General features: G+C 41.4%; 2 protein-coding genes across 6 annotated transcripts in view; one reads left to right on the top strand and one right to left on the bottom strand.

Moving 5' to 3' along the window:
• Nucleotides 1–1,398, top strand: part of CFAP92 (cilia and flagella associated protein 92 (putative)) — a 112,804-nt gene extending 111,406 nt beyond the window's left edge. For all 4 annotated transcript variants that reach the window (XM_084839938.1, XM_084839936.1, XM_084839939.1 and 1 more), the window contains one exon: nt 1,193–1,398. In XM_084839938.1, coding sequence (XP_084696064.1) covers nt 1,193–1,236 — 44 coding nt within the window. In that variant the 3' untranslated portion in view covers nt 1,237–1,398. The remainder of the gene's footprint in view (nt 1–1,192) is intronic.
• Nucleotides 39–24,978, bottom strand: ACAD9 (acyl-CoA dehydrogenase family member 9). 2 transcript variants are annotated; one of them, XM_084839940.1, is made up of 18 exons: nt 24,824–24,978; nt 17,684–17,777; nt 16,967–17,068; nt 16,497–16,603; nt 15,650–15,750; nt 14,566–14,644; nt 13,948–14,122; nt 12,950–13,023; nt 11,039–11,114; nt 9,803–9,873; nt 9,375–9,494; nt 8,365–8,493; nt 5,031–5,110; nt 4,008–4,134; nt 2,663–2,740; nt 2,188–2,316; nt 898–970; nt 39–344 (listed from the first exon to the last, which is right to left on the bottom strand). In XM_084839940.1, the coding sequence occupies exons 1-18, from the start codon at nt 24,944–24,946 to the stop codon at nt 244–246; spliced, it is 1,839 nt and encodes a 612-aa protein (XP_084696066.1). In that variant the 5' UTR covers nt 24,947–24,978; the 3' UTR covers nt 39–243. The 2 variants fall into 2 exon arrangements, with proteins under 2 accessions (XP_084696066.1, XP_084696067.1); XM_084839941.1 differs by lacking the exon at nt 24,824–24,978 and adding an exon at nt 23,576–23,703.
• Between the last annotated feature and the right edge of the window lie 1,135 nt (nt 24,979–26,113).

Genomic DNA, 26,113 nt, shown 5'->3' on the forward strand with positions numbered 1-26,113 from the left:
ATTTTGACGTGGGCTTTTCACTTGGGTTCAGGCATATGTAATTGAACACAGTTTTTTATTCTATACAAATTGCAGTACAACATTTGATTAGCAAGTTGTCTGTCATACATTTTGCCTTATAGCTAAGAAAAAAATCCAGGATTTAGTTTTCATACATTCATTTGCACGGTCAGGTATCTGGCTCCATCAGTGTGTTAAAGTAGAAACACTTCAAATTTCAGTTTAATCACCATTTTCCAACACTCAGAATGTTCTGTCAAGTGGATGTGAACAAATATAGGTTCTTTTCTCCAGTACCTGCTTTGCCACTTTTTTAATACTGTCATCCATGTTTTCAGGAGCATCTAGAGATAATGGAAACAGAAATAACAATTCTTTTAGGGCCGCATCTAAATGAGAGAAACAGGATTTTTAAAATCCAAGAATGTAAACACAAGCTGTTGAGTTGGTAACAGCATCTGCCACATTAGTACTAATTATGGGAAAGAGCATAGCATGGGAAATATCAAAGGCCTGCTTTGGCATCTAGATTCTAAGTGTACACTTGAAGATACTGCCTTTGAATGGAAATAGTGGCAATAGTACGTATTATTATTATTATTAAATTTATTAATCGCCCATCTGGCTGGTCACCCAGCCACTCTGGGCGATGTACAGCATACAATAAAACAGTTTAAAACAATAAAATTCTACAGTAAAAACATTTTCTAAAATACCCTAACCCACCCCAAATGCCTGCCTGAACAACCACGTTTTTAATGCATGACAGAAGCTCATTAAAGAGTACAGATCAGATTTTCTATGCCTCTTTGTTTTAGCAAAGTATTTAGTATTTATTAAGCACCAAAGTAGGCAATACTAAAATGTTAGGATTCGGCACTTGATTGTAACACTTACATTTTTCTAACTCTGACATTGCATAATTATTCTGGAAACCAGCTTCTGTACAGAAAATATTTGCAAGCAGCACCTAGAAAATCAATTAAGTTCATTAGCAGTTTGAAATAGTCCTGTCTTGAAATACACAACTAGAATTTAACTCTGTAATATTACCAGTTCATGATAAATGCAAGGAAACCCAACTATGAGAAAGTATGTAAAATCAACTCACTCAGCTTCTGTTTTAGATGTACCATGTTTCTTGCTCAGTAACTAGAATTTAACCATCTCCCCCCACCCCCTTTATTCACAGTGACGGTTGCTCCACAGGTGAATGACACGATGGCTGAAGTTTGACATGAGTCAGAAGGAATTTTTCTACCACTGTTCCCAAGAACAATTAGAATTTCATCAGGATCACACTTTCTGAGGAACCTCCTTAATTTACACATTTAACTACATGCTCAGTATTTGGTTTTATAGTATAAAATTACTTAAGTTTAAAATACTTTATTTTGGATGTTGTGTAATGTCTTGTGGTATGCATGGTTCAGTGTTTACTCAGTTGTTCGAGGGAGGGGGACAACGGTAAGCTTTCCAGCTCCAAGGATGGAGACCGCGCGCGCGCACGCGCACACACACCAGTGATCCTAATCTGTATCAGGATCACTAGGGAAGGCAGTAGAGAGTACAGGCAGCAGGGAAATCTGCAGGGGGGAATTCAGTGAGGGTGGCCAGGGTACCCTTGGGGGGCCTGTTGGTATGCATACCTGCTCTAGATACTACTGGAAGAATTGGCTTGGTGGTGCAACCTACTAGTCCGCCTATGCTAGTATTCCATGTCCCATCACCCAGCGTACCTAAGAGGGTCATAAACAGGGCATGCTGGATAGTAGCCACCTTCTGTTTATCCCCACTCTCTGATAGCCACACCACCTTTGGATATAGAAGTTCCATTTAGCTAATAGTAATTGATATAGCTAATAGCAATTGACTAATCATGTATACATCTAACCTATTCTTTCTGTCTGTCTGTCTGTCTATCTAGCTAGCTATCTATGCTGTAGAGAAACAAAGGAAGATTCTCGTTCTTTAAGGATCCTTTTGCCACAAAACATTTTTTTTTCAACCACACAGACACTACAATTAGGAACCCAAATATCCCTTGCTCTCAGCTGATGGCAGTCAAAAATTATCAGGATACCCTCAAAAGCAATTCTGAATTCTTCCTTTATGGCGGTTTAATACACAGGCATTAATGTACATTACCATATCAGGAAGAGTTGCCGAAAACAAGGGTAAACTCACCTCATGATCATGATTGCGCAAACCAATACTGATAGATCGGCTAGCTCTGGAAATAACTGCTGTCATTGCATACAGATTAATGAGAATGTCCGCCACTCTTTTAAGAACCATCTGCTCATCCACAATAGTCTAGTACCAAACAAAAAAAACACACCCAAACAGTTTAGCAATTTACTAGCCATCATCAAAGGATTAAGAAGCAATCCTCTGTTGCTGTCTTCACATAAGTGGTAAACAAAGAATTTGTATCCTTTTATTTAGGCTGCATTAGAATCTGTGCAGTAGCCAGACAACAGAAAAAATATTCACAGCTTGATTTGATCTGTGTCTTAGTACATAATCTTTAAGTATAAAATCTTCCATAGTAGCTCTTTCGTGAGGACCATTATTGGGCTTAGAACTGGTTTTAAACATTCACTTTAAAGAGCAATGAGAAGGGTGGAAAGGAAGAGGAAAATGAGAAAGCCCTGATTACCTTGCCAAACCGCCTCAGCAAGCCTTCTACTGTAACTCCAAAATAGTACACGTTTTGTTCAAGTTTCTTGGCACTTTCCTGCAAAGGAAAAAAAAAAGATCTAGGGCTTTCCAAGTTGACATTCTCAATTCTACACATGTACACCAAGTATTTAAGGTGTACACAGTCTTAATAATCTTTTGCGACTGGGGAGCCAGCTGGTACTCCTGAAGGAACTGAATTTCAGCCTGGGGCTTCCAGTTGCTGAACCATGAGTCCATGGAGTGACCATTATGCCTGATTACATTATATGCTAGACCAGAGTGTAGATGGCTGCTTCGAATCAGAATTTATAGGATACAATTTATTTGGTGTAGGATTGATGAACCAGTGCAACAGTAACTGAACTAAGCCAGGGTGATTGCACAAAAAATAATCTTCACTGTGCTTTGTGATGATTTTCTGCCTGCAGGCTTTTAAATATAGTGTGTGTGTGGGGGGGGTGCGAAAACAGCCAACAACAAGCTAAACACCTTGGATTAGTGCAGGAAAGGCTGTACATAGCACAAGGGCAGAGCACATGCTTTTCACGCAGAACTTTCAGTCTGTTTTTGGATCCAATTTAAAGTGCTGGTACTAACTTTTAAAGCCGTAAACAGCTTTAAAAGCTGAATGATGCTTTTACCTGAATTCAGGTTATCTGAATGATGGTCTGCTTCCATATATACTTGCCCAGACTGAAGATACCCTTTAGAGGCCCTCCTCTGGGTGCCCCCACAAAATGAAGTGAGGCACATGGCTACTAAGGAGAGGGCCTTTTCAAGGTATTGTGGAAGGTCCTCCCCGAAAGGCTCGCCTGGAGCCCACACTGTGGTTGTCTCAACGCCAGGTAAAGATCTTTTTATGTTACCAGGCCTTTTAGTCCTCCAGTTTTATTTTAAAATTTGTTGTTGTGCATTTAGATATTTACCCTGCTGCTGGTTTTTACTTTGGTTTAATTGTATTTTAAACTTCTAAAGATTTGAGATTATGTTTTATTTATCATGCTGTATTTTAGGGTTTGATTTTTTGCAAACCACCCAGTGAGCTTTGGCTATGTTTGTTACTATGGAGAACTGTTTCTAGCCAGCGTAGACCAGCCTGGTTATGCTGGCTGGGGTTGATGGGAATTACAGTTCGACATATCTCAAGGGTACCAGGTTGGGGAAGGCTGGTGTAGACTATACTGAACTTTGAGCCAAATAGTTTGACTTTACAGGAGGCAGCATCTTCTGTTCCTACATGGAGGATTTGTCACTGTAAACTGGCACTAAGAAACCTAAGAACTTTTCCATGCATGCCTACAGCACCTATATGGAGTACTTACTTCTAGACTAGGATGCACCACTCCATCTTTTCCAACTAATCCTAAATCTACTTTTCGGCCCATGCTGTCACGGAGTTTCTTCACAAACAGGTTCAATGCCATACCCACATTTCCCTTCTGGATTTCCCTGTGGAGTTAAAGAGATATATAAGCTGCTTTAATATTAGGCCAGTTCTGCAATATTATTTCATTCTGCAGCCCTAAACAGCACTTTCTTCTGGAAATGGCAGCCAAATTCCAGCATCACTTTTTTTTCTAAAACTGTACTAATATTACCTGATTTTGCGTTTACTCAAGATTTTATCCATCTAATGCTTCCCACTCTTCAAAAGATAAACATGCCTGGCTGCAACCCTCAATCCACTGAGCTAGAGGGCTTAAGGGCACAACCCTATGCATGTTTAGACAGAAAAAAACCTCCTACAACTAGCACGGGGCTGGGGAATGTTGGAAGTTGTAGGACCTTTGTCTTAAAATACTCATTTCTTACGCTTTTGTAACACATAAAGGAAGTCATATGGCCAGAAATACATTCTGACAAATGACACCTACCAACTATGTTACCATCAAAGTATGGTAGTCAACCATTAAAACCTCCAGAATTACTGCTTCCCTATAGAATTTAATTGGACCTGCATATTCTCCATTGAAGTGAATGAAAGTCACAGAGCAGCAGTGATTAATTGACCAAAGCTGCTCTTTAAACACCTCTTCATTATTGCTTTTAATAAAGTTAAATTAGGTTGTCCACAGAATGAAAAATTAATTTGTGGGGTACACACAAGACACTAAAATAAACTTACCAAAGTTTCAATATAAAAAGAACATTCTGGATCTACACAACATTTTAAAATTCGTAAAATAGATTAAGAGGCTAATGTGTAATTTATGCTAATGTATGTTAAATACCTCCAAGAAAATGTTAATCTTGATACAATTCCTTCTATGCTGTTCCCACCAACCAATTTCAATCTGTATTCAGTAATTATTCATCTATGATTGCTATTTTGAAAAAGCACGTACTTGATTTTTCCAGTTAAGATTTTGCCTGCATACTGCATACCTGTCAGAGCAATATACATTCGCAGAACTTCATTTGTTCCCTGAACAAAAGAAACATTTATTTTAGCAACTTAAACATGGACGTGCCAGATAGACACACTTTCATGTAGAGTATAAGGTGTTATTTCCCTCAAGAGCTTAAGAAAAAATTGTCTCACATTATAAAACTCGGAGTAGCTCTATAGTTAAGCCATGTGGCATTTGCAGTTAAAGCCACAAAAACTCTATTCCTTATCAACTAGATTAATATAATCATCCAGATATGATAGGATTAATTTACAGCATTATTCTACCTTATTTAATTAAAATATTTCCATATGAGCTAGTACAGTTTTCTGTTTAGCTCCTCCATTAATTCACTTGATGGCATGGGCAACAGATGATCCACTCTCTGTGGGTTCAAGGAATGTGGGAAGGGGTTGCAGAGCAGTGCAGGCTAGCCCCATACCCATTGTGCCTGTGAAAGAAGGGTTCTATGTGCACACTGATGTACATATGTAGAGCTCTTCCATGTGGGGGGGGTTGTGTTTGGGCCAGGACTGCCCCTTGTATGGGAGGATCTCTCTGCACATAGTTTGGCATGCACTTGGAATCCATGCTCATGCATGCGGAATGCATAATGGTGGAGCATGGGGTTTCCAAACACATCAGGGCAGGGATAACCTTCACAGCCCTTCAGTCCCCCTGGGCAGGGGTCATCTGAATTCCCATACTCCATCCAAGTCTTGGTGTCTCAGATATACAAAGAGCAGTAGTCTTGGTACCTCTTCACGACTGGACAGGGAGAGTGTTTCCAATAAGGTTTATAGAGCACTCAGCATACCAGGTGGTGGCTGCATACTAGCCACTCCAGTAAGTATTAAATTGGGAGGGGGGGCACCTCTTTCAGCACCTGAACAATTGATTAACTCAGTGTAAAGCTTTCAAACTGGACCAAAGAAATGCAATGCACTGACCGTTCTCCACACACAATTATTTGGCATACCAAATAGCTGTGCAGTGTTTCGAAACCAGCTCCTCTTTGAAGAACTGAAATTTATATGTAGAAAAGGCAATTTAAATGTTACAGAAAAATCTGGCATCTGTATAAGCTCCGAAAGTAAAGGATCCACATTTTTGAAATGCACGATTTTAAGAGAGAGAAAATGCTGATGGCCTAAGACTACACTACACTTAAGCAGGTGCTGCTTAGCAATTAAAGCTTTCAAAATGAACAGATGGCTAAACAACAAGCTCATTAAAATTATTGCATACATCGACTGGGGATGCTAAATTAAACAGATGCATGTTACGCATTTGGTTTTAATTATAAACACCATTCTTTATAGCACGCTGCTCTGCAGCATGTGAAGCTTTGTGGCATTCAAAACTAAGCTAGAGTAGGTGATAGCAAAGAATGACCGATTAATGCTGATTATCAATGAGATGAGAATCTGCAAGTCCACATTACTCCATTAGCAGTGGGCCTATGCGGGCATGCTAAGCCTGCACAGGCTAAACGTGCTAAGGGAGAGAGCACTCTGGATCCAGTGTTCCAGGCTGTGTGGAGAGCCTCTATGCAGAGGAAGCACTCCACTTCAGACTGTTGCTCTCCAGAAGTAAAAGGCTACGAAATGCAACAAAGGAGAGGAACAGGGATGGATCCCTCCCTCTCCTCAAGTGTTAGCCTGAACAGGGCTAAACTCTCCAGCTGGAACCAGGCTTTCTAAATGGCTTCTTTCTGGTTTCAGTTCTACTAGTAAACATGAAAAACTTTAGATCTACCATGTTTTGCTTGGTTCATCCGCACTTGCTACTGTCCTTACTCTATCCCAACAGAAGAGTTTGTATAACCAAGAAGGGAGGTTCAATGTGGAAAAGGCTAGCCAGGTGCTAGCCTTTTCCTGATCAGACTGTGCTTTCCTAGAACTTTCTCAATTGCTATTTCTTCCCAGTTATGTCCATATATTAACATCTAAATAAGACTCACTTCCCCATATGTGATCAGGGTTCCCAATCATGGGAAGAGCATATGCATGTTCATTCGGCTTCCCCTTTAAAGGCAAACTCTCACTTCAGTACATGGACAGTGTGGGACCAGTGCACACGGCCCTATTGGCTCCCTACATGATCTCAATCGTGGGGAGAATAAGGCCTGAATAGGATATTTTGATCAAAGGCTTAATCTTGTCTTGAGATTTTACCCTTGCAAAATATTTGATTCAGTATTCGTGCCAAATCAGTTTATACCACAAATTTCTGTATCTTTGAATTCTGCTCTGTATCTATACTGATTTAATTGAGCTGGTAACACAAACATCTTTTAAACAGAAATTTCTGTTGAAAGGCTTATTGATATTTGTTCTGACAAGCAAGACAGAATGTTTCCAAAGTGACCAGGTCAGCCTAGATGACTAGAGGGAAATGCACAGATGCCACTTCAAAGTGTCATCTACACTAATGGTGTGCTCTGGCTGTGATGAAGCAAGGAGTGGTTTATATCACAGCTGCTACATTGGCATCCTATGCATGGCCAGTAAAGTAGTGCCCATCTTTCATGCTCTCCTTGCCATGACAGCCCCCTTATTTTTATGACTACAACATTCATTTGTCACCAAGTTACAATTACAAAATAGTAAATTTATTTTCCCTAGCATTACACATATCTATATTTTTTTTTTTTAAAGACCAAAGACAATTTGGGATAAAAATGCACTTCTGCCTAACATACTTAACACTAATGTAATTTATGGTTTTAGACATCACTCCCACAATTTTACATACCATTTAGATACCGACAACATCTTGTCCTGTTTACAGAATCTTGCCTAAAAGGTTTGGCTGCTACAATCATGTGCAATTAGCTTTCTGTGCTGTATTTCATATTGTTAACAAATAGAGGAAATACTTAATTTCATATAGTAGTGCTGTATTTATTTGTACTGTGATGTCAGCCCAACAGATTTTACACTTTGCTATGGGACAAGTATACCAACAGATATACAAAATGCACCCAACTGAGACCAACAGTTTTAATCTAATGGACTATAGTGTCTATCTGTTGCATTCAGTATATGGTTTTATTTACCATTAAACACATGTTAAACTGTTCTCTAGCATTAGTAAATAAGCAGTATCCTCCCTTCCAAATACTCCCATTTACCTGAAGGTATTGCCACAGTCCACTTATCATAAAGGAGATGAGATACAGGACTACCTTATTTTGGGTATGGTGCCAGAGCCACTCAGATGCCCTTAGTTTTATACTACTAATTTGAGACTGGCTGCAATTTTTAAAAGAAGTGTTCGTATTTACCTCAAAAATCAGAAGTATCCTGCTATCCCGGAGATAGCGTTCATATGGATAATCTTTCATGTAGCCAAGGCCTCCAAGAATTTGTAAAGCTTCACTCACACAAATCCATGCACCTTCAGAACTAAACACCTGCCAATAACCATTGAAAGAATCCTAATTATTCTTTACATTAAAAAAAACTAGCATATTCTAAATATAATGGTAGTATTAAAGAGCAACTTCCTGATTACATTCAAAGGGCGTCACACTTTGTAACCAAGAAATGAAGCCCTGGTTGAGGCAAGCAGAGCCATCAGTGGCCACTGCTGAATTTTCTGGAACAAAGTGGAAACACTAGCGCCACCCACTTTTGAGCCCTTAGAAGTAATTAGGGCTATTAATAAAAATCCACACATTTCAGTTTCAAAGTATATCCAAACAAGGGGGACCAGCAGCACTGCAGTTTGGAGATCTCCTGTTCAGGGTGCCAGCCAGCCAGCCTTCCCCTTCTCCCTGATTTTCCATTCTTTTCCCCACCCATCCATTAGTCAGCCAGCCAGCATTCCGTGCTCACTGGACATGCTCAGTCCTCATGGGACACTTTAGGGTTTTTTCCCCCTTAAAAGATATTTGGGCACTTTTGCAAACCTTGAGGCTCCCCTATGCCTGCTGATATCTCCCTGATGTGTGGCGCTCAGAAAATTGAGTTTGCTATTAGTTTATATGATCCTCAACATAAAAGATACTGCCACCCATCTATAGACTGAACACATCCAAGAGGTATTTTCTAAATCACCTTGATTACTGGTTTTGCTGTTTTCACTTCAGTAACATATCTTCAGAAACTGACAGGCTATATAGGCGGTCATGTCGTTTTTAAAAGAAAGTCAACCAGTTCAGACATAACAGAGATGGGGGAAAGGATGCATATGAAAATAAGCTAAACTCTTTCTATGCCTGAGGACCACAATCAGTTTTTTCTTTGAACATTAGTACAGGTAGCTTCAAACTAGTACTCCAGTAAAGCTTACTTTAACCATGGCAGCTTCAACTGAGCAATCTGGAATCCCTGGCCTGTCCATCATTCCTGCAGTGAGGTAGGCCATGCTTTCCATTACATAGGCTTTCCGAGCCATAAGGGCAAACTTTTCCTTAAAAAAGAGCAACAGAGAGATGCCACTCATATTTAAAGTATTCTGCAACAATCTGATTCAGTAAGATAATTTATTGACACAAATGTAAGATGTTTCACATCTTATTGGTACATCTTATTCTTCCTAAGCGTACGGTATAATCAGTCATTTATATACAACTGTATCCATATACGTAGGCTTTTTATTTTAAATTGTTACTGCAGACATAGTGCTGTATTGTGGAAGGCTTTCATATTTTTTAAAATTAAACTTTTACCCTGAATTCCTCAAAATGACAGGTCAATGCCATACAGTTTCTCAGTTACCTGAATTAATCCAAATTCACTCAGCTTCTTATTAAACTGTTTTCTTGTACAAGCATACTCTGCTGCCATTTCTTTAAAAAAAAAGGATAGAGGAAGAGACAGTTAATTAGGCTGTATGCATTACGACAAATTTTGAAAATGATAGTTCCTTAAATATTTAACTTCGGTATACATCAAGGCCCTTCCTTTATCATTATTTTAATGAACTGAAACTCAGGCTCTTGTGAAGACACAACTCTGACTACATCAGAACCAGATAACAGCCGTTGCATCTACCTGTGAGATTCTTGCACCATCACAGCAGAAAGCAGCAGCCAGTTGGGTCTCCCTGGTATGTGCTCACTACATGTTTACAAACATTTGTCTCAGTGTCACATTTTACAGTGTTTACTACTGGGAACACCCATTGTATGCAGCACAGGTCCTAGCCAGAGTGTGAGTACACTCAACACCCATTTCTCATAGGTGAACATTTGAGAATGGATGATGCCCCCTTGCTATCCCTGACTTGTACTATTTTCTAGGTCATGTTGACTTAACAGTGTAAAAACTTTAGCTCCCTAGGACTATGATGTACAGCAATTTACTCAAGGGTGCCTTTAACATTTTAACATGCTCCATTTATTCCAGTCAGGTTTGGTATTCTTATTCTAAGGTATTTCCCTTATTTCTGAAATTTCATATCCTAGATACAGGAGAATATTGTGACTTTCTAGACTCCTCAGGGCATGGTACTCCGTGATGCATATTTTAAACACTTTTATTTGTCTCAATTAAAGTCAGTTTTCATGGCTTGTGTGCATTTCCCCCCAAAGCTATTTTCTCTAACAAGTAGATACAATATACTTTATTCATTAGCTTTTTACCCACCCTTTCCTCAGATCAGCACGCTTGGTCTCTCTCCCCACCACCATTTTATCCTCAACAATCCTGTGAAATGGGAGTCAGCTAACAACCTTCATGGCTGACTGGGGATTTCAACCTGGATCAACCATTCTAAACAGTACTCAACACCAGCTTCCCTGCTGAATACACCTTAGATAAGAGACCAATAATGCCTACAAGAAAAAAACCTATGGATAAACCAACTCTCATTGTAGCTCAAGTCAACGTTACAGAATAGATGTTGTAACTGACATGGCAGTAACCTTTAAACAAAAGGTAAGTCTCTTCTGTAGAAATAGAACCAATACAGAAATTTCATCTCCCACCCTGCAACACAGAAAGCTGCCTTACCAATCAATTTCTTAAGCATTCCAGCAGATGCACTGCCCATGCTAAATCTTCCACTGTTTAGGATATTCATAGCAACCTGCAATGATGGATGATAAGCAGCCTTTGTTCAGGAAACTACAGTTAAATTGATTCCCCCTCTCCCTACCAACGAACAAAGATTGCTTTTCCTCAAGATCCACCTTTCAATTATGTCTGTTTCCATTATCCACTGTACATCATGTTGCCTTATAATGACTTAAAAGCAACCTTGTATCGTTCTCCCCAAAGACTCCTCCACTACATTGTGGAACCCTTGCAATAACTTTGGGGCATGTCTAAGCCTTAGATGGCAAGATCATTATTATTTATATAGTGCCATGTATGTACATGTTGCTTTACATCTCCCAGAAAAGGTGAGTTTTAAGGAAAGCCTTAAAGGAAATAAGGGAGATGGCTGCACAAAACCATACTGGCATGGTGGTGGGGAAAACGTTCCCAGTGTAAGGGGCAGCAAGGAAAATGGGTAGAGTTGATTCAGGGAGCAGGAGATCATTGGTTGGCTGAAGGAGGTGGAGCTGGATGAGTGAAGATCACAGGAAGGGATGTATCAGGATATACATGGAGAACAAAAAGGAGGGACAAAGCCATGCAAGGTGGAACCAAACACACACAAATATTGTTCTACCCAACTACCAGTCTCCTTGTAAGCATCTAAAACTGGTAAATGTAGTAGACCAGCTGTCTCCAACCTGGTGCCCTCGATATATGTTAGACTATAACTCCCATCATCCCCAGCCAGTGGAAGTTGTAGTCCAACACATCTGAAGGGCACAAGGCTGGGGAAGGCTGTAGTTGAGCAACTTGGCTGATTAAGATGGTTCTTACAAAACTTTTAAACTCAACAGATTGCAATATGAGAAAGAATTATACAGATGCTATAAAATGAATACCGCAGTCCATGTCTGGATCCTCCTTACATACCCCAAATGATGCAATTTACTGAAAGCATTTTGATTGTTTTGCCTTCTAAAAAACATCTTGACATCTCAGACATTCTATTATCGAATGCAGAACAGTATCAGTTTTGTAAACCAGCATGTTAATTGTCACAGGTATAAACTCAATTGCAGTTATAGGTTATGGCCTTGTGTGCATACATACCCTTAGAAGCTGTAGGAATTTATTTATTTCATTTCTATACCACCCAATAGCCAAAGCTCTCTGGGCAGTTCACAAAAATTAAAACCAAAAAGCACACAGTAAAACAATATAAAATATCTCAGTTACCGGAAGTAATTACTTGACAATCTTTATAGATTAGAATTTCAGGATTCAGAACTTAATTTTATTGATACACCTAGTTCATGCCACTCTGAACGAACGCACGAGTGGGTTAGAATGGTTTGAACAAACATCCACTGGTACAGAGAGATGTAAAAGGTGAAAAATGCAGCTGGCTTAGTCCTGTAACTTTCAAGAAATGCTTGAACTCTGGCAGGTTGCAAGGAATAGGCCGTTGATCTCTGCACAGCTTTACTGTTTGAATCTGATCCATAAGTAAAATGGCACAATCCTATGCATGTCTAGACAGAAAAAAGTCCTACAACTCCCAGCATTCCCCACCCAGCCTGGCTGGATGGGGACGCTGAGAGTTGTAAGACTTTTTTCTGCCTAAACACGCACAGGATTGCACCCCTTATTCATTCTTTGAATGTTGTTAGTCTATCATAGGTTTTTAATGAGCTCATATTTATGGCAAACATGCCACTTTACAAAACTTTCCCCTCCAAATTGCTTGCTTTTATACGATTACCCCTTAAAATTTTATCACTCCAGCTAGTTCCATTTTCTCCCTTTCCCCACAAAGAAAATAATCTTCTATATCTCATAGCTTAAATGTAAGCTGTGAGCTGTCAAGTGTCTGTATCTTACCTTAAAACCCCCTCCAACTTCTCCAATAACATTCTCTATAGGAACTTTTGTATTTTCAAAGTGCAATTCACAAGCTGTAAAATAGAGAGACTTAAAACTAATTTTGCAGTCTTTTAGGAGGCACTGACTTAACACACGTTAGGTTCTAAGGCCTGAAGTAAAAAAAAGTGGAGTGGGGAGAAAAGAGAGGTTTGTGCAATTCTGTCTACTGATCTGAATCCCTAGTTTCCATGTTAAGTGGATCTACTTTGTCTAAGATTTTAACTCTGAGAAGCTAGAAATCATATTCTATTTGGGGAATAAATATTAATAGACATGATGTCTCGTGCAAAGGTGTACGTATAACCCCTTTAGGTTTCTATGTAAGAATACATCAATTTAGTGTAATGTACAAAATGTGATCAAGCTAAGAGCTGGCATGAAATCTGAGATCCTGACTGTTCTTTGTGTGGAATAGCTGCTAAAGAGTTCCCATGCCTGCACCTCTGTATTGCCTCTTCAACCTGTACAGCATGTATAGAAATGCCAATTCCATGAGTCAATTCCATTACAGTGGGATTCTGATGCAGTACACCTTCAAGGCTTCAACAAGCCAAAGTTCATGGAAGGACAGGAAAGTAAACTGAGCATAGGAAGGACCAATGGTACCACAACTTCTATGGCTGAAGTTTACAGGATTGCAAATCAGGAAGACTGCTGAGGCAGGAGCAAAATTTTCACCATTCCTTAGCAACTGGGCTCACTGATGCCTTAGGCAAGTTTTAACTGGACTATCTTGGACTTGGGACTGTCAGGATGGCAACAAAGACATCAACAACTGAACAACTTTTGAGATTTATGACCACAAAGAGTTATTAATGATGCTATAAAAAAAATTCTGGCAACTACCCCAGACATTTTAGAAAATGCAGCTGACTCAAGAACCTGGATTTCCTCTTCGGTCCAGGAAGACTGTTACTTCTGAAATCTTCCCAAAGCACTGTTTATGTAATTCTTACTATTAGATCCTCGAATTCCCAGCTTATCCTCTGGCTTTCCATTAGTGATTCCACCAAAAGCTCTTTCTACAATGAAAGCTGTAATTTTCTCTTTCACTGTACCATCTTTGTCAGCAATCTCAGTCTTTGCAAACACAGTAAAGATATCTGCAATACCACCATTTGATATCCATATCTGCAATGGAAAAAGAAGTACTTTTTGTTCTGCTTGGAAGGAAATGATACTTACTTCATAAAATATATGAACTGACTGGAAGATTCCTTTCCTTGCTACATTTTCCTGCCAAACATTACTCTGCTTTAGTAAGTATCCTTTGGCTATGGACCTGTTTTCAGTCAAGATTTAACGCAGAGCTGAAAAAATGGTTTCCACACTGGGAGAGCTGATCCTCCACTAAAGAACTGGAAATTTCAGTAAAGAAAAAGCACTTCCAGAAATATTGCTAAACTTAGCTTAGGGTTCAATGCAATCAATTTTTTGGAACTGGGGCAGTTTTCATTGCCTATGGATCCTATTCTGCTATCTTTTCCTGTAGACGCAAGGCAAGAAAACAATGAAAATCCTTTGTCAAACTGATATGCAGAAAAATAAACATAATCTTTTCTGTGTATAAGTACCTTTGAACCATTTAATATGAAACTTTTTCCGTCTTCACTCAAAATGGCTCTGGTCTGGATGGATGCAGCATCACTTCCACTGAAATATAAATAAACTTGAGGAAATGGGAACTTGGCAACTGAACAAGCCACAGACCCAGTAGTTCCTTACACCTGAAAAGTTTAAATCTCAAGGAGTTAAATATTCCTATCACTCTGAATGTTCCAAAACAACCACCTAAACATGGTCTCCTAAGTAGCTTTCGTGAACAACAGCAGTGGCATAGGATGAGCTGAATATCACTCAAGTATCATTTCATTTTGACCATCACAAACAGAAGTTAAGTAATATGGTACATAATACAAAGTGAAAACAGATTTTGCTTGAAGTAATACTTAGCTTTTATATATCACTTTAAAGAATTCACAACTTCACACATTTTCTTGTTGTAATCCTTACACCAATCTTTTAAGGTAAGCAGGTTCTACAATCTTTGCCTGGCTTTGCTGGCCAAGTCAAAAATTGTGGTTGCCAGTCTCCTGTGAAGGAGACTTAGGTGAGGGGAAAGGCCGGACATGTTTGTAAGGGGTGTGTGCGCGCATGCGCACTGTTGGATGCTATTTCCCATATGTGCATGGAGTGCCTTCGGGCAGCAGCACCCAACACTAGCTCATTCCTAAGGGATGAATGCAGGGGAAATGTGCAGTGCCTAAATGTGTATGAGCATCTTTGAGCTAAGGTGTCCAATGTGCCAAACCACCTGGTGTTTCCTGAGGGAAAGGCTGGCAGAAGCGTACAGTGGTGGTTGTTGCTACCTGAAGGTGCAGAGGACACCTTCGGACAGCAGTGTCTAACCCTTCCCAACACTGATGGGCGGAAGCCACGTTCGTCAAAGGGCAGCTCCGCCCTCACTATGGCAAGTGTATTCTTGCAGCCTGGAAACAAGTCATAATCCAGAATGGGTTGCCTACGGCTACCTAATAAGTTCACGACAGGAAGAGGAGATTCTAACCAGGGATTTTTGGATTTCTAATTCAGTCTCTCAGTGACTTCACCACACCAGCTCTTGGAAGTATTTTCAACTTTAAATGGCAAACACGCTACCTTCCTGGTTCAGTGAGGCAAAATGCTGCAACATGCTCCCCAGAAGCCAGCTTAGGTAAATACTTTTTCTTTTGTTCTTCAGTGCCTGCTATAAGGATTCCCTGCCCAAAAAAAGGAAAGGAAAACAGATCATTTATTAATACACAGACCTGAAGTAGTGAAACAAAACCTCTCTCAAGAGTTACTGTTTAGGTTTCTAATGAGTACACAGTATGCTTTGAACCTGACATGCAGGATTATAATTTACAGTGGTCAAGTATTCAGGGACAGAGGAAGTCAGCCAATCCTTTAGCTCTGATACCAGGAAGTGGTATTTTTGATACTATTGCTCCATATACGTTCAGATCTTCCTAGCCTAGCATATAACTGCACAATTTGGATGTTCCAAGTTGTTTCAGAAAAGTATAAAATGTGATTGGCACACATTTCTTTAGATCACCATTTAGCCACCTTACTAAAGGCAACCAAATTCATTCTAGTAAAGACTTAACATGAATTTCTCAACAAGCTAGAAAGGTTAAGGCACATTAAACTTCAGTTTCTCAGCGCTATCATCTTACGTTCATTCCAACTGAATTAAGTTTATACTGCTTTTGTTTAATGCCAGCAACTTTCAGCTGCAGTACTCATTTACATGAATTCCTCTGCATGGTTCTTGTTCTTTACTATTCAACTTTCATTAAGATTTTATTTCACAGGTACTTTATCCATCAATCCCATACTACCTTTTCATATTTCTCTCTTATCACAGCAGGAAGGCACACCTGTATGTGCCTGAGAAAATGCATGACTTACTTTGAAATATTAAAGCTGCAGATAACAAGTACATAAATAATGGGAAAATTACCTTTAGCCCTATTGCTTGGTGAGCAGCCAAAGTTACTGCAATAGCTCCATCCTGAGAAGTGATTTCTCCTAATCGCGCATACATTGTATTTGAAAGACCTAGGCCACCTGCAAAAATTTGCTCAAATCTATCAAACAATATTTCGTTGCTTTAACATGTCTCCTATAACAACAAACGAAAACACCTTGTGAACGTAAGCACACTCGCTCATAATTAATTTCCCTGAAATTATTAGAATCTATTGGTTTTAGGTAGTAGAAATTCAGGGGGATTTGCTTGGGGTTGGGAATCACTAATAGAAGGCAAGAAAGGAAGGTTATAAACCTAGATTTCAGCAAGAATGTTCTTTGAAGGACTTAAATCAACTTTAAAGTGGGCAAGGGCACGGGGAAGAGAAGAGATACAATTCCAGGCATCTCATATTAGAAGAACGAACAGTAAAGCCCTCTTTTCTGTACACTTTCACTCACCATATTCCTCTGGAATCTGTATGCCAAAGAGCCCTAGGTTCTTCAGTCCATTAAGAGTTTCTTGGGGAATTTTAGCGTCTTGGTCAATTTTCTTAGAATCCACTGAAAGGCAAAAATGAATAGAGTTATACAATATAACTGGTTACAGATCGCACAGCTGTGATCAGTTAATTTAGCAAAAGTGTATGTATATAGTTAGATCTACAGTAATTAGAACATTTTAAACATTGCTGCTGTGTAAGAAGCCAACAAACAAACACAAAGTAGGGAGTCAAGTCACTCTGCGTAATATTTTTTTCATACTAGACCTTACCTTCCCATAGGTCACTAAATTTACTTGTCTTTGATGGCATGTAAGGGGCTAGCCACACATCTCAACAGTAAGATGAAGACATCATTTTTGCTGGACATCACAATCTGAACAAGCTTGTTCAAATTATTTTATCAACCAACCATAGCATGTCAAGATTTAATCTGTGGTATAAACTCACCCCATTCTCAGGCAAATGTGAGATAATTATCAACAATATGACAGTGGACAGGAAAATATTTTAAGATGAGATGCACAGCGGCTGTTTAAACATCACAGCAAAACGTCTTAAGATTCATGCTGCTTTCCTCTTTTTGCTAATTAAATCATACATGGAAAAATACATAGATAAGCAACAAGCTAGTACTATAGAAAATGATCTTATGAAAAGCGGGCGAGGAATATACCTTCTTCACTGAAGAATTTTTCTACTGGCCCAACGAACTGGTTGATTTCTTCCAATTCTTCATTGCTAATTTCAGGAAAAGGAAAAACCTCCTCCTAGAATGACAGATTTTAACATTTTTCTTTTTAAAACCTTATTTATTAATATAAAAAGAAAAGGCTCAGATCCTAGATTTAATATTACTCCTTAGGTGGACACATAAGAGTTAGCCGTGGCAGAAGCATTTTGCATATATTTCAAACAGGAGAACAGTCACTTACAGCCCTACAACCCAACATTGCACAGACACACTTGAATTTTCTTCCTGCTTTGAAGCTGAACCCACAGAAGATTCTGAGAAAAGTGATTTAGGGATCTGACATAAGAGCACTTTAAAAAGGACACTTGTCAACGTATGTGTGCATTATTCCCATCCCACACATTTCCTTTTAAATTGGTCTGGTCTCTTTTAAATTTGGGGAGTTTAGACAGTTTGGGAGTTGTGCATGAGCAGCTTATGGGGGGGGGGGGACCTGGTCCTCTCCACTCTCCAAATATATTGGCACAAAGGTCTTAGCCCTTATAATAACACAAGTTTCTCAAATGCTGGCATTTTCCATTCACCTGTTCCCATGAGAAGGACAATCTCAGAAATGGGAACTCTACAATTCATAGCTGCTAATAAGAGCTAGGATGACCTTGTTAACAGCATCTGCTATTCAAACAGCAATTAGTAACTTATCTTAATTATTTATGATTCTCTCTCTCTCTAATTTCATTTTGGATTAGCAGCTCTTCAAAGAAAGTAATACGATCAGCTCACTACTGAAACCATGCAGGACAACAACAAGCACTAAACAGAGTAGGTGGGCCTGGATAGTAACTCAGCTTCTTTTGTATTCTCACCCATATTAAAAAGCACACACACACACCCCGTGCGCCCCTTATTTCTGTCAATTGTTGGATAATTCAAATAAATGGATACATCTCCCATCTGGAAGGAGCAGACCTGAAATGATTGCAGAGATTACCTTACCGCTAAAGTATTAAGACATTGAAGCAAGTTGTCTCATTATGGAGATTTGGAAACAGTAAGACCATATGGCCTGGATCTGGAGTAGCAGAAATGAAACATTGCTCAATCACTAAGCTATCCCACCCTGTCGTTCCCACATCTGTCTCCAGTGCCCTCCAAAAAGCCATTCCTGATTGTCAAGGATGCAGTGGGAAAGGATGTAGGAATGGTCACTAGCTTGGATAGCTTTAAAAGGAGCTATCCAAGCTAGTGACTGACAAACCACTCAGTAACAGTGTCTCTTGTCTTGTCTGGATTGAGCTCCAGTTTATTGGCCCTCATTCAGTCTATGACTGTATGAAGGTACTGATTGAGTACCTCCACTCCCTGATCTGGGTTTGATGAAGCAGAGAAATAAAGTTGTATTTCATCTGTATACTGATGATGCCATTCAGCGGTTTCATGTACACATTAAATAGCATTGGGGTCAAGACAGAACCTTGTGGGGTCCTGAAGCATAAATGCCACAGAGTCAAGCAGAAATCCCCCTGCACCCCTTCTGAAAATGGCCACCTAAGTATGAGGCAAACAAAATGCCATCCACACCCAACTCAGACAGCCTCTCCATAAGGATACCATGGTCAATGACATCAAAAGCCACTGAGAAGTCCAGGAGAATCAACAGCGTTCACTCCCTCTACTTCTTTCCTGGCAAACATCATCCCACAAGGCAAGCAGGGCAGGCTGAGCGCCGAAGAATTGATGCTTTCGAACTGTGGTGCTGGAGAAGACTCTTATGAGTCCCCTGGACTGCAAGGAGGTCAAATCAGTCAGTCCTAAAGGAAATCAACCCTGAGTGCTCATTGGAAGGACAGATGCTGAAGCTGAAGCTCAAATATTTTGGCCACCTCATGCGAAGAGAAAACTCTCTGGAAAAGACCCTGATGCTGGGAAAGACTGAAGGCAAAAGGAGAAGGGGACGGCAGAGGATGAGATAGCTAGATAGCATCACCGATGCAATGAATATGAACTTGAGCACACTCCGGGAGAGTGCGCAGGACAGGAAGGCCTGGCGTACTATGGTCCATGGGGTCACGAAGAGTCGGACACGACTGAACAACAACAACAAATACTGCTCCACATCCAAAGACCTCAGAACAGTGAGCAGCAGACAGGACAAAGAATAAAAATGCCACATTAAAATAATTTAAAATTGTTTAAAAAGAGACAGAATTTTGATAAAACCAAGTTTGATAAACCACAGCTGGTCACTTGAGGAAGGCTTCCTGAAATAACAATGTTTTCAGGAGGTGCCAAAAGCAACACAATGTCGGCACCTGCCTGACCTCCAAAGGCAGGGAATTCAAAAGGAAGGGGGCCACCACACTGAAGCCTCCTTTTCTGGTAGACTCGTATCGGTCCATGTGGAACCACCAGGAACATGCTGTCTGATGACCTCAGTGACTAGGTAAGGCAGAAGGTGCTCTCTCAGGTATTGTGGGCCCACACTGTTTAGGGCTTTGTACACTAGTACTAATATGTTAAACCTGGCCCAGTAGCAAATAGGCAGCCAGTGCAGTTCCCTCAGCAAAGGAATTGCAGGCTGAAAAGGGGCAGCTCCTGACAACAGCTGAGCTGCTGCATTCTGCAGTAGCTCCAGCTTCTGGACCAGCCTTAAGGCACCCCACATAGAGTGCATTGCAGTAACCCAGTCTTGAAGTTACTAATGCCTGTACCACCATGGCCGATCTGTCCCTGTCCAGAAGAGGCAACAGCTGGCGAACCAGCTGAAGCTGGTGAAAGGCACTCTGAGCTGCCACAGTCACTTGAAATGGATCTAGAAAATTACTTTCATCCAAGAATACTTAGAATTGGCCAGCAACCATTCAAGCAAGCACTTTGCCCGGGGAGGGGATGTTAGCCACTGGCCTGTAGTTGATCAAATCTTCATGATAGTTTTTGATACCTATGCTGGGAATCTTACAGACAGGATTAAAAAACCATTTTCCTCCATGGCTTCAACATTTTCAGAAATTTTACATCCTTTGTTGTCCTATAAGAGTCCTCCTATTATGTAATTTGTAAACTTCATTTGGGGGAGTAATGGCTGGGTAGCAATATATGAACACCTTGTCTTAAACATTTTATTCATCATTATTAAAGGAAAACATTTCATAATCCAAAACTCTTCAATTTTTCAGAAAAAAAAATAAAGGCCTTGGGAAAAGACCTGGAAAAAAACCCAAGTTGTCCCCACCCCCACCCCCGCCATTTTTTCTGGGTTTTTTCCTGGACCTTCACATGTCTAGATGCCACCAACTTTACTGAACCAAGGCTTTCCAACACATTCAAACTACAACTGTTCCCTCATTAGTGTACTTCCTGGAAATACTGCTTTGGGGTAGTATCACAGGAATAATTAGAAGTAAATTGAAGACTTATTGGTAGGTTAGCAGTAAAAAATGTACTGAACTCAACTCTCGAAAGGATGCTGAATGTTACAGTTTAGCTATTAAAAGGTTGAAAACTCACCATTATGGAGCAAACAACAAGTTATTTTAAATGAACAAAAGTGAGAATTCACATAGAAACCTTTTGATTAAAATGGCACTTTTTAAAAATAACATGTGGCCCAATATATGATTTTCAGTAAACTGCATCTATTATATTTATAAATACTGTAAGCCACTTTGAGGACTCTAGTAAAAAAAAAAAAAGGGATATAAATCTACTAAAAATAAATGTAGTGGCTGACATTGAGAAGAAAGTTTGGTTATTGTAACTACTACATGATTTGAAAATATTAATAATCTTGTATGTTTATATATTGTCAGAATATACTTAATACAAAATAAGTTCACCTAGGCCAGGGGTGAGCAACATCTGGGGTTTGGGGGGCTGAATCGCAACCCTGGAACCCACCAGGGGCCAGATCCATCCCCTACTGCCAAAACTGCTGTTAAAAGTGTTGCAGTAGCAGCAGCTAAAAACACAGCAATTTTGGAACAAAACAAGGTGTGTGTGCCTTGTTTACAATCAAGAGTGCGATTCTGCTCCCTGCACACCTTGTTTGCTTGCAAAATTGCCAGGGTTTTTTTGCTGCCAGCATGGGGGGAGGGCTGCAAACAGGACCCACAAAAATTGGAAGCCACAAAAATGCCTGGGGGGCAGGGGGCTGCATGAGGCCCATGTGCTGCCCATCCCTGACCTAGGCCAATAGCATCTTGTGGTAGAGTTCTAAGGACTGACATAAGACCTCCTGTGTGGACAACCAGAAAAGAGCACTTATGGCATATTTACAAGCCTCTCACCCCATTCGTTGGCAAGAACAAATGGAGCATTTCTATGCCAGAAGATGCTGGGAATGTGCAGGACTGGCATGGAAATGCTTCATTCTAGCTAATGTATGGAACAAGAGTCTTGAAAGCTTGTAAATTTTACCACAAGAAGTACTTTTTAGCAGCTTCCATGTGCGGCTGAAACATTTAAATCAGTCCTGAGACATTCCAGTCCAGTCTATAGGGTAGGGGAGCTTAACACATATTGGGAGATATTTTAATTTCTGAAACAAAAAAGACAAATGCCTCAGTGTTTATAGTTTTTAACCAGTGAAACACAAGTCAGGAGTTCTAAGCATTATTTGGAAGTTCTTAATAAATCAGTTGATAAAGAAACACAACAGGATCTATCAACATTAGTGCAACTGTCTTGATTTTATATTTTATAAAATCAAGACATCTTAAGTTTGTGATGTCTGCCCCAAACCTTCAAGATAAAAGAGACTATACATCTAAACAAAATTATAGCTTTATATTACAAAAAAACCAATAGTTTGAGAATATTCCCTGAGTTTAGAGAGCAAAATTAGGGCTAAAATCCTATACATACCTACCTATTCAATTTGCAATGACTACAATGGGACTAGATTGAGTAACCTAGCTGAGTAATCTCACAGGGTTGATTTTTAAGTAGTCACTTCATAATCTGCTCAATATGTTCCCTTCTTTTTCAAAAGGAGAAAGCATGCTGAGATTACAAAATGAAAAGATGAACGTTTTCTGACATACAGCTACTCTCTTCCCAGCTGTAAAACAGCTAAACTGGGAAAAGGTAACACCTTACTGGAGACAGCTCTGTGTTTGTTATACTTCTAAACATACACACACACCTGAATCCTAGGCAGGTTTGCTTAGAAGCAACATCTACTGACTTCAATGTAATTTATGTCCTTGTAAGTGCACTCAGGATGGCAGCCATAGTTGCACAAGAGTAGATAAGCACTAATAAGATAAGGCACATTGAATTTGATGTTTAAATCCAGAAAGAAATCTCTCAGCTCTTGTTAGACCCACCCATAGGACATAGAGTCTACTCTGGAAGACTGTGCTTTGCAGTGCAGCTTGTTCGCTTTTAGTTCAACTGAAACGCCAAGACCCAGGAATAACTATGGCCAGTTCCTCTCCAAATCCTGGATTTTCCTAAAATCCCAGAACTCTGGAATTTTATTTAGTTTCAGTTAGATTTGCTGCAAAAGTGATATGAATTTGATAAGGAACTTCTTTATGTGGTCTCTCCCACTGTGTCCTCAACTGTCTTTCTCCCTGCTGCATGGCACCCCCAAACTGGTCCCATATCCCAGAAGGAAGGTGAAGAGCAGTAAAGTTATTCATGTCTCCCCTACTCAGTCATTGTCCCCCACACCCCCTGCTCCAAATCAGTGGAAGTGCCATTCTAAAGAATATCTGAGAGACTGGAATATGCAGGAAAGGCGGCTATTTAACACTAAGGGTGCATTCCTGTCCAAGTTTAGAGAAAAAGTCCTACAACTCCCAGCATTCCCCAGCCATGCGATAAAGTTGTAGGACTTTATGCACAGAATTGCACCCCAACTATACTTACTGCTCAAAGTTTCAAGACAACCATTTTTTCTCATCTTCTTCTGTCTCCCAAATGTAGAGTGTCTGCAGCTCTACATTTCACATAGCAGATGTTTGGTGAGTGCACTGATATTTCCTGCAGCAAAAACACTAATGACATACATATGTCAGGAAACCTGGATTGCCCCATTACCTCCTGACATAAGTGTTTGAATATAAAAAGATGTATATGTGGTTTTGCTACAGAAACCACCAGCGTAATACTGGTGTTCCTGCAGCAAGCACATTAATTGCAAGAAGTGAACAACTGCCTTGGGTTCTTTACACAAGATTCAACCTAATTTCTTCTCCAGGAAAAGAATATCAAGTTCCCTGACAAGGTACTGTAGTAGTCCAATAACAGGCAAAATCTGACCTCTTTACAACTTGAGGAAGGTTGTGTGGACTGTGAACTACAAATCACAAAGATGGAAAACACATTTTCTGTTCAGTGTGTCATTCTTAGAAATATTTAAGTGTGACTTGCACAATAACAGAGCATATTATATACTCCCAACCTCAACCTACAGCTTTCCACTCCACGTAGAAAGAGAGTTCTGCTTTCAGACATGTGAACATTGTCAGTGTCCACCTTACAGACTTGCTTAGGAAGAAAAATATGCCCAAACTAGTTTGTTTATAACAGCCTTCCTCAACCTAGTGCCCTCTAGACGTTTGGACTACAACTCCCAGCATTCCTGAAATTGGCCATGCTGGCTGGGGCTGATAGGAGTTGGTCCAAAACATCTGGAGGGCATTAGGTTGGCAAAGTTGGTCTGTAGTATTAGGGGGGGAAATACTTTCTAGTATTAGGAAAAAATAACATACAAAAGGAAAACTTAAAAGCATGAACTGAACGAACTTGAAACAAGCCTTCCTGTCAAAACTTCTAAACCCTGAAATAGTTTATTACGAAATACAAGCGATACCGACGCCTCCGCTGCGATTTTCACGAGAGGAAAGAAAGGTGGTGCCTCCTAAGCTTAACTGGAGGAAGAGAAGAAGCAGATCTGACAGCCTTAGAAAGCAAGCCAGGCACCAACTGGATTTCAAAGGCAGGCCAGGGCTTGGATCCCCGCCCCCGCACGACACCGCGGGGCCTCCTGAGATTTCGGGGATCCCCGGCAGCTCCTCCACCATCATTAGCCCCACCGTCGCGGGGACAATTATCCCGAAGACAGAGTCGGTCCTGGAGCGACGAGGCTCTCCGGGAAGCCGTGCCGGGCCTCACCTTTCGAAACGTCCCCAAGAAGAGCTCCTTGGCGAAGGCAGGCCGAGGGCAGCCGGTGCGGAGCTGCCTGGCCCCGGCGGGGAGAGCGGCTCGCGCCGCACGGAGGAGAAGCAGCGCGCTCATGCTGCTGGCGGCCCCTCGCTCGTCGCGCCTCTGGTGGGGAGGTGGCAGGCGCGCCCCGATGACGCGCCGCGGGCCGCCCGCCGCCGCTCTCACGCGCCGGCACGGTCGCCTCGCCCCGCCCACGGCCTTGGTGTGTCCCTGCCATAGACTGGCATTGTAGACTCACACTGTACGCTCAGGTTCCGGGTTGGCTTTGGACTCCATTTTTTGTCTTCCCAGGGTGACGGTGACAGCGGCCCACAGAAAAACGATAAATTCGGGATTTTAGCACACGCACCCCCGCCAAGGCATCCAAGACAGAAGCGCCCGCTCTGTCTAACGCGCGCTTATTTCTCCCTGTGAAAAATGCTAGTTTTTAAACACGGAAATGCGCAGCGTGCTTATATGCAAAGCCAACGGGGCGCGGGGCTCCCGTCTGCAAGGGAGCCCTGGGTCTGTGCCGAGCGAGGGCGACCCGAGGGGATCTGCTGCTGCTGCTGCTGCTGCAGGCGGGGGGGCGCTTTGTGGGAGGCTGTCTGGCCCAGCTCCGCCTCGCATCTCAGCCACGTTACCCGTCCATTAGCGCCGTCAGGGAAATATTTAAACAAACAGCCAGAGTCCGCGCGCTCCACAAGCAGGGCCTTCCTCGAAGAGGCGCTGCTCGCGCTCGTTCTCGGCGAGATACGCTGCTACCCGGAGGTCCGCTCAAACGCGCAATTTTCCCGTCGTGGCCAATGCGCAGCTCTTTCGCCGGGGGAAGCGCGGGAGGAGGCGTGCCTGCCCAAGGGAGCGATGGCGTCCAGACTCAAAGCACCGGGCTGGGCCGCGGGGGGCTTCGTAGCCCCACGCGCGCCCAAGAAGCGCGCCCCGGGGGGAATGCCGGGGCAAGCCGGGCGGCCGGGCCCCTCTCCCGGCGCTGTGCCTACCTACACGGCAGGAAGGGCTGCCACTGTCAGTGGGGCTTGCGCCAAAGAAAGCGGGCCTCGGGCTGAAGCCTGTAGCATTTGCCGACGTGAAGGACTGTTGAGGAGTTACGCAGGACCGTCACCAGCAGTGGGCCGAGCCGCGCGACAGCCTTTTCCCCCCCTGGGAGCAAAGCGGCAGGGGCAGGGGCGATGCCGTTGCTAGCCGAGACGTTAAGGAGGGAAAGAGCGAAGAAGCCCCGCTGGTCGTCCAGCGCAGGTGGCA

The sequence above is a fragment of the Heloderma suspectum genome, chromosome 2 (assembly GCF_057233095.1).
Source record: "Heloderma suspectum isolate Gila_16-S chromosome 2, 16-S_ref, whole genome shotgun sequence".
Lineage (NCBI taxonomy): Eukaryota > Metazoa > Chordata > Lepidosauria > Squamata > Helodermatidae > Heloderma > Heloderma suspectum.